Here is a 12,832-nt window from a genome sequence, read left to right as displayed (position 1 = left end):
GCCGAGCTGAATCTCGCCCCTAAGAACCTTAGGGTTAACGACTGCAATCCACGAGACATGAATTGAATGTCCCGGCATCACAGACTGAGGAACCTAAATCGGACCGGGAGGTGTGAGAAGGCTTTCTCCGGGCAGCAGACCATCAAGCACAGTCTCGGAAAAGGCCATATTAATTGGATAAATATTGGAAGGGAAATTTTAGGCAAAAGGAATAGTACAACAGCACAGAGCTGAGATCATCGTAACGTGTTTGGGGGGAAAATGCTGCTCGGCATGACTCAAGCAAAGCATCTGTGTTGAAGACTAGCAGAGAGAATAGACAAAGGCCGTATCATGCTAGGTCATACATGCTAGGTTAATGAGTTTAAACTTTAAAAGCTATAGCTTTTTTTATAGCCAAAAATGATTTTAAGTAACCAAGGATCGAGGTCTGATACAGATTTCGGAAACACTTTTCAATGGTTTTAAGGTTAGAAATACTTCTGAAGTCAGATTAAATATCTAGTGGGCATCAGGCATATGTCCTAAATGGATGAGATAATTCAGTAAAGTAACTTGAAAACCAAACTAAACAACTCTAAGACATGACTTTGAAAGCGTAAAGGAAAAGTTACGTGAAACCGCTCATAATTACCTTTTAAACTCATCGTGGTAGAATTCAGACTTGCAAGTGACCATCTCACTGCCCTGGATGTCTTCACGACTTCTGACTCCCCCAAAAACGTACAGTTCCATGGCAACTCCACAGGCCACAGCTCCAAATCTGAAAGACCACACAGAGCATATCAGCTATTGGATTTACAACCTGTGGTTGTAAATGGATTGATTCCCTAACTCCTCTTATGCTTGTTGTAACACCATGACATACGGGGTTTCATGAATATGTGGGTCTTCCTTTTTAGGAAATGGATTATTCATTGACTTTTTTAAAAATTTATTTATTTATTTATTTATTTATTTAATATGAAATTTATTGTCAAATTGGTTTCCATACGACACCCAGTGCTCATCCCAACAGGTGCCCTCCTCATTGCCCATCACCCACTTTCCCCTCTCCCCCAGCTCCCACCTACCCTTAGTTTATTCTCAGGCCTTAAGAGTCTCTTATGGTTTGCCTCCTTCCCTCTCTGTAACTTCCCCCCCTTCCCCTCCCCCTTTATTTATTTTTGAGAGAGAGAGACAGAGACAGAGAGAGTGGGCGGGGGAGGGGAGAGACAGAGAGAGACGGAGACAGGATCCAAAGCAGGCTCCGCACGGTCAACGCAGAGCCTGACGTGGGGCTGAAACTCATGAACCATAAGATCATGACCTGGGCAGAAATCAGACGCTTAACTGACTGAGCCACCCAGGTGCCCCTCATTTACTTTCAGAGAAACCAAATGCCAAGTCAAGACAAAGGTTCATTTGAAAGAAAGGGGGGATCTACAAAGTCCACGTCCACACTCTCCTACCTTCTCTCTTTTAGCGGACAAATAGCAGTCCACTGCTGGGTCCTTGGGTCGTAACATTCCACAGATTCGAAGAGTTTTCCATATGATCCTCCGCCCATGGCATAGATTTTCTTTTTCATAGCTGCATAGCAGCCAATCTGAAAGGAGAAAGCAACAGAGGGGAGGCAAGACTGATTATTCAAGTTAGACAAAGGCTACCTTTAGTCTAGAGGGCACCCTAGGGTATCTGGGAAAGGATCTGATTTTTAATAGTCAAACTATGGTGTTTTCCAACCTCACAAACACAGGATTTTAAAAACGAGAAGAGGAGGAAGCACACATACTGTTTGTCAAACTCCATCTAATACTGTTACACTGAGATATACAAATACCCTAAGTTTTTAAAGTTTATTTATTTATTTATTTACTTATTGAGAGAGAGAGAAGGAAGAAGAAGGGAGGGAGAGAGAGAGAGCACATAAGTAGAGGAGAGGCAGAGAGAGAAAGAATCCCAAGCAGGCTCCGCACTGTCCATGCAGAGCCTGATGCGGGGCTTGATCTCACAAACCGTGAGACCATGACCTGAGCCGAAATCAAGAGCCGGACACTTAACAGACTGAGCCACCTGAACCACCGGGCGCCCGAAGCCTAGTTGTTAAGGGGGCTTTCCAGGCTCTCCATTCTTCCACCACTCTTCGAAGATTCCAAGATTTAGATTCCATCTTGAATGGATGTCACTTAGTTCCTGCTCCGAAGTGAGCAGGGACCGATAGTGGGAACCCAGCACTTGAGCTGTAAATACCCACGGGACTGCCCGAAGGTCTGGCGTGATCAAGAGCCCCTCCGTCCCACACCAGGGAACGGGGGCCGTGTCTTCACTCTACTCAGTCTGCAACGGAGGTTCTTGCCTGCAGACTGCGTCTCCTCAGGCCTGAACAATGATTGAGAAAACAGGTCTGGAAGACCTGCTCGCTTCCTAGGACAGCGCCCTCGGGACACATCTGGCAAGCACGGGTGTGGACACCGCAGGGCCCACCATCAGGGTGAGCACTCACACGCTATCCTGGCGGACGGCTGGTAACAGAGGCGAGCCACCGACAGCGACAGAAGTTCGCGACACTCGTTCTTCTAACGCTGTTGATCCTACTAAAGGGCGTGTGTGGGAAACGAGCAAACGCTAACTTTAAAACCCAACGAGTAATCCCAAGACGTGGTTCTCACCTTTCTAACCATGGTCAGGTCAGGTTGCTTTGTCCAGGTTTTAGAATAAATGTCGTAGCGCTCCATGGAGATCAGCTCTTTCTCACCATCTTCTCCTCCTAAAATGTACAGCATTCCATCTATCTCCACAATTCCAAAATTATGCCGCGGCTGAAAAGACAGCAAAGGTCTCTGCACACGGAAGGCCAACTGCCAGACTGAAAGCAGGTAGCCACACGCTATTACAAATTACAGATACCATGATATTCCAGAGTTCCAGGCTCAAAGCCTTCTCTCTCAGATATTTGTGATTTCGCTGGCAGCTCACCCTTCTGCCACAACAGACAAAGAACCCCCATCCCGGAGCGATTCCGAATAAGGGAACCACCCATGTGATAAATTCACTGGTAGAATCATTATTTCTCACTCGCCGTGGCTCACAACAACAGTACCTTCTGGGTGAATAAAATTATCCGTGTTTAGTTAAGTGTTTCCAGGTTGGTGTGAAAGCCAAGTAAGAGCCACAGCGACAGCGCTGCCTGAGGCTGGGAGAGGCATGGGGAGGCCAGGCTCACGCTAAGGCCATCTGGAATGACAGAGGCCTGAGGTAGCTCACACTCGTTTGCCAGCAAATACTTCCTTAGCGTCCCCGCTGTGCCCGGGATTGTCGCAGCACTGAAGATAGAGCCCTCAGCACACAGACAAAATCCCCGGCCACCAAGGAGTTTGTGGGAACGCTAAAAATGCCCAGCACGTGAGAAGGTGCCGTGCCTCACGAAGAGAAAGAAAACAGGAAGTGTGGTGGGAGCTGAGGGGCCGACGGAAGGCCTCCTGGAGAGTGCTGTGCGGACACTGAGGGAAACAAGGAGCGAGGTGCAAGGGCATCTGGGAAAGATCCCAAAGCAAGAGCGTGCGTAGGCTGGAGAAAGGCACAGGGAGGAGCGGGAAGGTGGGCACTAGCACAGTGGGGGTGGGGGGCGTGTGGCAGGCTCCCTGCTTCTCCTCTCACATCTCTGCAAATGCAAAACAAAAAGCGCTAAAGGGAAGAAAGACACCCTCTCAAAGCAAATGAAAAAGCTTTTTACCTCATTCATTGGCGGCAATGCAGTCCACGTATTTGCATCTGGGTCGTATTTTTCTCCTGAGCTCAGGGTCTGCTTATTTTCATCTTGGCCCCCAAATACAAACAAGAATCCCTCTGCAAAAATCAAATGAGACACACAAGGAAGTTGAAACTTTCGTCTCCACCCCCCTCCTGCCGAATATAAACGCCCCAGCTGTAGAGACAGTATGTGGAGACAACTTCTCTAAGTACAACAGCAGTGGGTGTGAGGTCTTGACCACAGTTCACTGGATCCTTAGTGAGGGAGCCTAATCACATCTGAGAGTCACTATGACTATTGTAGCTCCCTCAGCACCCGAATGCGTTCCCACTGCCCTACAGCATACAACCAAGACTGACACCGCCCATGCAGACACTGGGCAGCCGCATCAATTCTATTTCCCCTTTGTGACTCTCAGACGGCTTCTCATCTACAGCCCACGTCCGCTCGTTCAAGACCCAGGAGCACTCAGATCCAGGGCACCGTGGGCACTTCGTATTCAAGACAGGATCTAAGAGTCACTGTTCAACTTCCTGTTTCAGGTAATGGTGGATCCGGTTATTTATACCAATTCTTGTGCAACACAGCTAACCTCCTGGACCAAACAGTTTTGAAATGAAATAATCTTCTGAAAAGAGAAGAAGCCAACAGGACAGTATGGCAAAGCTTGAGATAAAGCGGGAGCTGGAGAGGTTACCAACCATGGAAACCGTTTTGCTCTGAGGGCATTTACCAATCTGGGAAATTTCCAACCTATCCCGTAAGGCTTTGAGGGCATGAAAAAGACAGAAATCAAAACCCCAGGCCCATAGAAAGTGTGGCTTCTGGCAGGGGAGCCTCTCCCAAGTTCAACCAGAACCAGAACCCAGATTTAAATCTCCTTGCTTGTCTGGAAGACCTCAGGGTTTGCATCTGATTTCCAGTAATTCCAAATTTATAGTGTTTACAGGCAACTGGAAGAAACAAACGTAAAACTTGCGTGGAAGAAAGTACCTTTATCTAATCTTTAGATTAGAATATTCTAAGATTCTAGAGCACCAAGTTATTCCTATAAACACTTTTTAATAAAATGACCAGCACCCACCCAAAGATACTAGGACATAGATAGCAGACTATGAAGAAGAACCGGCAACAGAAGACAATAGGAAGCAGCCTTGCAGAGACTTCAAATTTCAAATACTGGACTAATCAGAAAGCCAACAAAATGACAAAGCTTACTATGTTTAAAAACTGAAAGACACATTTTAAGATAACTCTTGGGAAAAGGGGACTACAGAAGTGACACAGCAGATTTAAAAAAGATCTAAAGAGAATTTCCAGGAATAAAAAAAGAAAAAAAAAACTAGATTACAAAAAAAATCCAGTACGTTGGTTTAATGGCAGATCTGTCAGTGTTAAAGAGAGCACTCATTAAATGGAGGGTACATCAAAAGAAATCACAAAGAGGGCAACACATGGAAAGACAAACACATGGAAAACAAAGCAAAATGAAGGCAGGAGGCTGAGGACAGAGCAAAAAGGAGTAGCCATGTTTAATCTGACTTCCAAAAAGCAGGAGGAGAGAGGACAATGGAAGAAAGGCGATATTTAAAGACATGAACATGAATAAGAATTTTCCACATTTGAGGAAAGGCCAAGCCACAGAGTTAAGATGCCCTGAAATTCTATACCCAGAACAAGTATCCATTAGGAATGAAGTCAAAATAATGACATTTTTAGACAAACAAATCCAAGTGTTTGCTACCCGTAGACCCACATTAAGGGAAATTCAAGAGGATGAACTTCAGGGAGAAGGAAAATAATCCTAGATGGAAGGTCTGAAGAAGAAGAAAGAAAAACAAAGAAAGTGGTGGATAGGCCGGTAAACAGACACTCCATAGATACATATATAAAACATAGATGAATAAAACATGTTTATATGTAAATATTTATTCATAAAGTCCTATTTTAATACTGCAAGACTGTGGAACATGAAAAACAGCAGAAATGCACTTAGACTTTGATAACTTAAGAATACAGGCTATGGTTTCTATGATGACTTTCAAAGGAATATAGACAAAGACTATAACTTCTAACCTGGAAGAGAGGGAAAAAAGTGAACGACAAAAAAAAAAAAGCCCATCAGTTAAAGCAAAAAAGAGGGGGCACGGGCAGGAACAGGAACCACTCGGTCACCTCACAGACACACTCACTACAGCTGGACACAACCCCATCCTCGCTGTTCAATGTTTCTGAAGCACCAACCCCTCCAGGAAATCTTGCAAAATTCATGACACTGGAACCACAGTGGTGGGTGTACGTGTGTGAAAATCACGAATATATATACATACTATGGGAAGAAAATGTGAGGAAGCTAATTCTGAGAAGACAGAACAGGGAAATCAGACCCACATCCTGTTGGCTACACCGCTGCCTCCCGCTGCTTATTCCTAACAATTAACTTCAATAACCTTGGAACCCACAAAATGATTCCACTTCTGTCCTATGGTTTAGCTTTAGCCAGCTCTATAATCTGGTACACCTTTCAAAATCTTTAAAGCAATGGTAGCGGGCAAGAAGAGACTATATAAGAATAGGGGTTCCAGGAAGACGATTGACAGTAATTAGAATTTAGTGAAATGGCACCTGTGGGTGAACCCAAGCGGGCAGGCCCAGGTGCAGAGAAAAGCAGCCAACAGTCAGAAGGCAGCAAGTACAACCTTTCCCATAACCTCGAGGAAGGCCTTTGAATGATGTGGAGCTGTTTTCAAACTTGCAAAGGTCAGTGAAAGATACTTTCTATTGTAATGTAATTTGAAGCCTTTGAAGGAAAGTAATATTTTCTGAAGTCTCACACGAAATGCCTGCTTTCACATAACAGCTTTACTTTTGATACAGTTACTATAATTCTGAATGGCATGAATTTCAAAAATGGGGCTGGTGTGGCTCAAAGGAATTCTGTGTTCAGGGTGTGGCCACACAGGCAACTGATGGGAAGAGTCACTGAGTCCTGCTTTTTCATCAGTTACATCATCAGGGAAAATGCTCCTCTACTAAAATTCTCAAAACTAGCTCGGTATGAGAGATTCAGGAGCAATAAAGACTGACAGAAGACACTCTCCTCCTTACAGAGTCTCGAAGGCTAGAGCTAGACAGAAGATGTCACCAGAGAGATAATACAATTATCTCTCAAAATTAAACTTAAATCTCTACAAGGTTTTGCGTCATTCTGTACAGCCCTGACATTACATATTACTTGATCTTGTGTTTAAATAAAATTGACCACAGAATGGTACCTGCTGAGAGAACTCCGTGGTTAATTCTTGGCATGCTTAAAGGGGCCAGTTCAATCCAAAGCTGCCTATTAGGGTCATAAAGAGGGCACATACATCGCATCGCTGCTGTTGGTTTCCGGGAACTAAGGAAATAAATAATTGATTAGCAGTTAAAGTGCTTTATATAGTTCTGCTCACAATAACCATGACTAGTTTCATTGCTCTCGAGAACGCTTAAAACATTTTTAAAACTCTATTGCCATGATGCTTAGATACCAAAAACAACACTATGAATCCCTGCTCGCGTGGAAATAGCTCTCCCCTTACACGACTGTTGAAACGATTCACGTCCAATACTCACACTCTCTCTTCTCCACCCACAGTCACGATGCACTCGGAGTAACCCCGCGGCTTGAAGTTCGCCAGCATGGCCTCCCCCTGCTGCGGCTGACTCAGAGGTATGTTGCTGCACTCCTTGACGATTTCTCGCACCAACGGTTCGTTCAGCATCTGTTCCCGTAAGTAGCTGGAGTCTAACCCTGAAACCCAGAGCGCTGACATCACGTCCTTCATGTGGACCTGCACGACAGGGTAGAAAGAATGGGGAGAAAAACAATGAAGGATGCAGCACACAGTGTTTAGAACATCCCTCTTCTGGCTCACGGAGACCTGAAATGATTAACAGCTCATTGGCGGGCAAGTCACAAGCGCGGGCGCTGCGTGAATATGCTTTGCCGGCCCCTTTCCTTTCTACTTCCCACGGCCTTAATAAATAATACAAGTTTAACTTGAAAAATAATCAGTTCTGGGGCGCCTGGGTGGCTCAGTTGGTTAAGCGGCCGACTTCGGCTCAGGTCATGATCTCGCGGTCCGTGAGTTCAAGCCCCGCATCGGGCTCTGTGCTGACAGCTCAGAGCCCGGAGCCTGTTTCGGATTCTGTGTCTCCCTCTCTCTGACCCTCCCCCATTCATGATCTGTCTCTCTCTGTCTCAAAAATAAATAAACGTTAAAAAAAAAATTTAAAAAAAAAAGAAAAAGAAAACCAATCAGTTCAGATTTAGATCTGATACAGCACCGAGAAGTTTCAAGCGGCTTTCTTTACACCCTGAAGGGTCACCTTACCAACGGGAAACCTTGGAGCTCGGCTGGAGTGGCCTTATTTCACACGGCTGGATGTGCTGGGAGTTCAATCACATTTACGGAAACGTTACACACAGTAATAGCTTGATTCGATATGGTGCAACAGGCAATGAAAATGGAGCAACATTAATATCACAAGATTGGGACGCCTGGGTGGCTCAGTCAGTTGAGCGTCTGACTTCAGCTCAGGCATGATCTCGCGGTCCGTGAGTTCGAGCCCCACATCGGGCTCTGTGCTGACAGCTCAGAGCCTGAAGCCTGTTCCAGATTCTGTGTCTCCCTCTCTCTCTGCTCCTCCCCCACTCACGCTCTGTCTCTCAAAAATAAATAAATGGTAAAATAAATAAATAAATAAATAAATATTACAAGAAAAATATATAAAAGCCAAAGTTCACAAGAATCCTGAGTACTCTGTGTTTCTTCAATTATTATTGTTAAAAAATATCTAACATGTATAGTATGAATTATATACTTTTCACAATGGATCGTTAAACTTGAACTGACGGCAGCATTCTACACATGAGGCGAAACTCCTTAATGAAGAGTTTTTCTTCATTTGGCAACAGTCGTTTTAGAGTATACTCTTCTGTATCCTGAGTCATACATAACAGCCTTTAAGATATGAAGTCTGTAAGTCTTCGAACCAAAGGAGGAAGAAATGCCTCTTGTTTCCCTGGCAACCTCATCACTTGAAGAAGAAAGGAAGGGGCAGCTAGTGACGGTGGTCTCCACGAGCAGCAGCGAACTGAGAACGCTCCTATCTCCTTTCCTCATCCACCTGCCTAACGTGGAAAAGAGAGCACTAACTACCACACTGAGACTACAACCATACAGCAGCGTGTATTTCTGTATCATACCATGTAAGAGTTTCTATCTATAATATAGTAGTCCATCATTTCTACAGAATTAGAATTAAAAGTTAATTCTACAGAATTAGAATTAAAAGCCTACAGAATTAAAAGTTTTTTTTTTTTAATTTATTTTGAGAGAGAGAGAAAGAGAGGGAGAGAACGTGAGTGGGGAAGGGCAGAGAGAGAGGGAGAGAGAGAGAGAATTCCAAGCAGGCTCCACGCTGTCAGAGCAGAGCCTGATGCGGGGCTTGAACCCACAAACCGTGAGATCATGACCTGAGCCAAAATCAAGATTCAGACGCTCCACTGACTGAGCCACCCAGGTGCCCCAACGGCCCTACAGAAGTTTCACTAGAACCTCAGTCAACAGTTACGGAGAACAATTAACAATGCAATGATACATTCTGAAAACTACTTTAAAACCTGACATAGTTCTTTTTTTGCATACAGTAATCGATGCTGGAGTCTATAAATATTGGACTCAAAGCTCTGTGATTTCCTCCGGCCCCCAGTGTAGAAACAATGTGGCTCTAAAGCCTGATATTCTCTGAGACCCTTCCTCTGCAGCTGTCGCTCCCAGACTCATCCCATCTAGAACTGCATCACCATGAAGACGGCAGAGAGCTCTCCTGCCTTCTGCTGAATGGTGTCCATCACCCAGGGAGAGCCCCCTCCCCTCACCCGTCTGCCAGAGCCTGTGTGCCCCCTCTCGCTCCATGGCCTCTGTCAGAGTCCCGCACGGGTTAGCCCAGTAATGGTGGACGGAAGGATGCTGAACAAAAGAGTGGGGACGCTGAATTTCTATAATCTCCAGCCTAAGCCTGAAATGCATTTTCCCATTAAAAACAATGTACAAGAGAGATCACGTTCCTTACAAGTACTAAAGGTTTCATTGCTATATTACGAGTTATGTGAGCTTTTGCAGTGTGGTCTGAAGAAACAATGGCTCCAGTGATCCTATGCAAAGATGTACCACAGACACCTTTTATTTTTTTAAATGTTTTGCTTATTTTTGAGAGAGAGAGAGAGAGAGAGAGCAAGAGTGAGCAGGGGAGGGAAGACGGAGAGGAAGACAGAGGATCTGAAGTGGGCTCTACAATGAGAGTGGAGAGCCCGATGTGGGGCTCGAACTCACGAACCGTTCGATCATGACCTGAACCAAAGTCCAACGCTTAACCGACTGAGCCACCCAGGCGCCCCCCACAGACATCTTTTAGATCACAACTTTGTAAGTCCATCAGGCTGAAGGGGAAAGACAACACATCTATTCTGTGGATTAAATAAACAAATGAATGACATAAGTAAGTAAGAAGGCAAATTAGACCATGTTATACCCCACAGGTACCTTTCTTAGCTCTGTATCGTGTGCTATCCACCGGATCACTGCTTCAAACACGTATCTTTCATTGCCAACATTTAACTTCTCCAGAGAAATCACTTCTTTAAGCTTCTGTGGACTGAGTTCTAGGAACTCTTCTGTGCTGCTGACGTCTCGGAAATGAGTCTCCAGGTACTCCGTGGCCAGGTAATGGACGTGGTGCAGGCAGTAATGAAGTGCAAAGTCGCGGATACCGATGCAGTTCTCTGCGGCGATGCAGCCTTCTAAAAACTCACAGCACAGAGTTTTCAGATCCGTCAGCAGGAGCAGGTCCGCTGCCTGCACAACATCTTGGATTGTGTCTTCGCTCAGCCGGATCTGCAAGAGTATCGTCAATATTTTACATTGGAATGTACAGATTGAAAACCCAAACCGCTAACCTATTAGGCCGAACCACACGAAAGCTCCACTTTTGTAGGTCAAAGATGATCGAATGAATATTGGCAACGTCACACGGTCCAGACTAGGGCTTCTTTGTCAAGAGGAGTTCGAGGGCACCCGGTGAACCCTCACAAAACATGAGCAGCACGTGGCCGGCTGACTTTTCCCAGGGCTTCCCTTGCTTTACCGACATGAACCACCATGAACCCTCCGCAGGCGAACCGTCCACCCTGCTCACTTCCAGGCCTATGTGCTGGGAGTGGACAGGTCCGCATTCTGTGGTCAACTGAAGGAGGTTTCTTTAAATGCCAGCCCCGAAACTGTGGCACATCTTGCCTCCAGATGTATCACATTCCGTCTTTTGCCAGGTGGCACGTCAGACACGCCACTCTAGCCCCTTGGCGAGGGGAGGGCCACGCTGCCCGAGAACCTCATTCCCAATGCCAAACATCGCACTCGGTGCGACCCGTGCACTCTGGTCTCAAAGGTACTCTCTGGCAGAAATCCCGAAGGTAGTATTTCTTGTTTATCGTTACGAATTTCGCTTTTCCCTAATCTTCTGATTCTTCTTCCTCCACCCACTTGACAGTTTCTGCACGCAACACGGAGGCGACGTAAAGAAACAAGTCTCTACAAGACCGCCACCATCACAACAGTCCAGATTCTCCTCTCCCAAAGAATGGATGCTTCTCCCACCCTCGGAAATGAGAGGGAGGGATTCCAGGTTATAGGACCACAGGGAACATTTTACACATTCTGCACCACAGATGCAGAAAAAGAATGTATGACTGCCAATCACCTTAGAAAGAGAGCAACACAACTGTGGAAAGAAGTGTGTCGAGTAGGTCACAAGTAGGGAGACCTTTCCCTTTTACTTGAGGTGTTCAATTCAGCCACAAAACAGCGGCTAGTGGTACACCAGTCAGATACACGCATGTGAAAACACCACGAAATTCCATCTCAACTAAGACTAGACTGTCAAATCAAGAGTTCGTTATAACTTATGCTGCAACTATGGTTTTAAACCATAATTAATTTAAATTGGGGACAAAAAACACAGAAGTCAATCTATAAATAAGGTTTCAAGATTCAAATCCAAGCCTGAAAAGGAATATGCTCTTATTGGCTTATAACTTATTATAGCTGCTGCTGAGCTGATTTTAAAAGTGAGATGAGAGGCTGGTCCTCAGCCTGGTTTTGTGATGCTCCCAATTTTGTGATGCTTCGGTATTTTAAGGACCATCCCAAAATTAATCTAAATTCATTTATTTTTAACAATCACACACAAAACCTTACATGCCCACAACCCCCCCCCGCCCCCCACCTAGCGCTCAGAGGAAAGAGAAGAGTGTTCAGAGAAAAGAAAAGGGGAGGACATCATGAAATTAACCCAAAACCTTCAAAAGGAATGACAATCACCAAGGTTGACCAAATGAGTATATTCAGAGAAGGTAAGCAGTGCGTCCAGAATGCTTAGAAAACATGGAGGAGATGGCTCTTACAAACGAGAAAGGTAAAACAAGATGAGGAAGGAATAAGGGAGAGAGTAGGAGAGAAGCTCTCAAAAAGACTCAAGATAAAATGCATTCTCACATAACTAAATGTAAGATATGCTACGTTCCTCCTGTCATAAGCCAGCCCTGGCGCGCACCTACGGTCATTCTTGGGAGCCCTCGTGCTACACTTCAAACCACGTAATCAGGGACTAGGGGCTCGAGGATGGCGAAGAAAAAGAAAGAAGTCTAATCACTCACTTTCTTCGCTGGGCTTCATTAAATCCCCCAGAAATGGAAGTGGGCACAGAGAGCAAAGGGACACGGGCAAGAACGGGGTACAGCAGGGATATTGGTCCTACCGAGGCAACAGGAGCCAGGAATCATGAATACAGGTGCCTGCCATTAGAGTAAATCTCAAACTCTTTATTTCTACAAAATAAACTCCCACCGCCCAACGAAGCTCCCATTTCCAGGCTATGGGTACAGAGTAAGATGGGGATTAAGATTTAAAAACAAACAAACAAAAAAAGACAGCCGTGGAAGGAGCACCCAGTTTCTTCCTCTCTCACAATGGAAGGTGGAGGTCGGAATGATAAATA

At 45.2% G+C, this 12,832-nt stretch overlaps 1 protein-coding gene across 5 annotated transcripts in view; it reads right to left on the bottom strand.

Annotated features, from left to right (window-relative positions):
* Nucleotides 1–12,832, bottom strand: part of GAN (gigaxonin) — a 95,768-nt gene that overhangs the window by 53,821 nt on the left and 29,115 nt on the right. For all 5 annotated transcript variants that reach the window (XM_042967945.1, XM_042967946.1, XM_042967943.1 and 2 more), the window contains 7 exons: nt 10,324–10,674; nt 7,349–7,566; nt 7,009–7,130; nt 3,716–3,828; nt 2,652–2,801; nt 1,452–1,588; nt 635–763 (listed from right to left, as the gene is read on the bottom strand). In XM_042967945.1, coding sequence (XP_042823879.1) covers nt 635–763; nt 1,452–1,588; nt 2,652–2,801; nt 3,716–3,828; nt 7,009–7,130; nt 7,349–7,566; nt 10,324–10,674 — 1,220 coding nt within the window. The remainder of the gene's footprint in view (nt 1–634; nt 764–1,451; nt 1,589–2,651; nt 2,802–3,715; nt 3,829–7,008; nt 7,131–7,348; nt 7,567–10,323; nt 10,675–12,832) is intronic.

This window comes from Panthera tigris, chromosome E2 (assembly GCF_018350195.1).
Source record: "Panthera tigris isolate Pti1 chromosome E2, P.tigris_Pti1_mat1.1, whole genome shotgun sequence".
NCBI lineage: Eukaryota > Metazoa > Chordata > Mammalia > Carnivora > Felidae > Panthera > Panthera tigris.
This window is presented reverse-complemented; position numbering and strand designations above follow the sequence as displayed.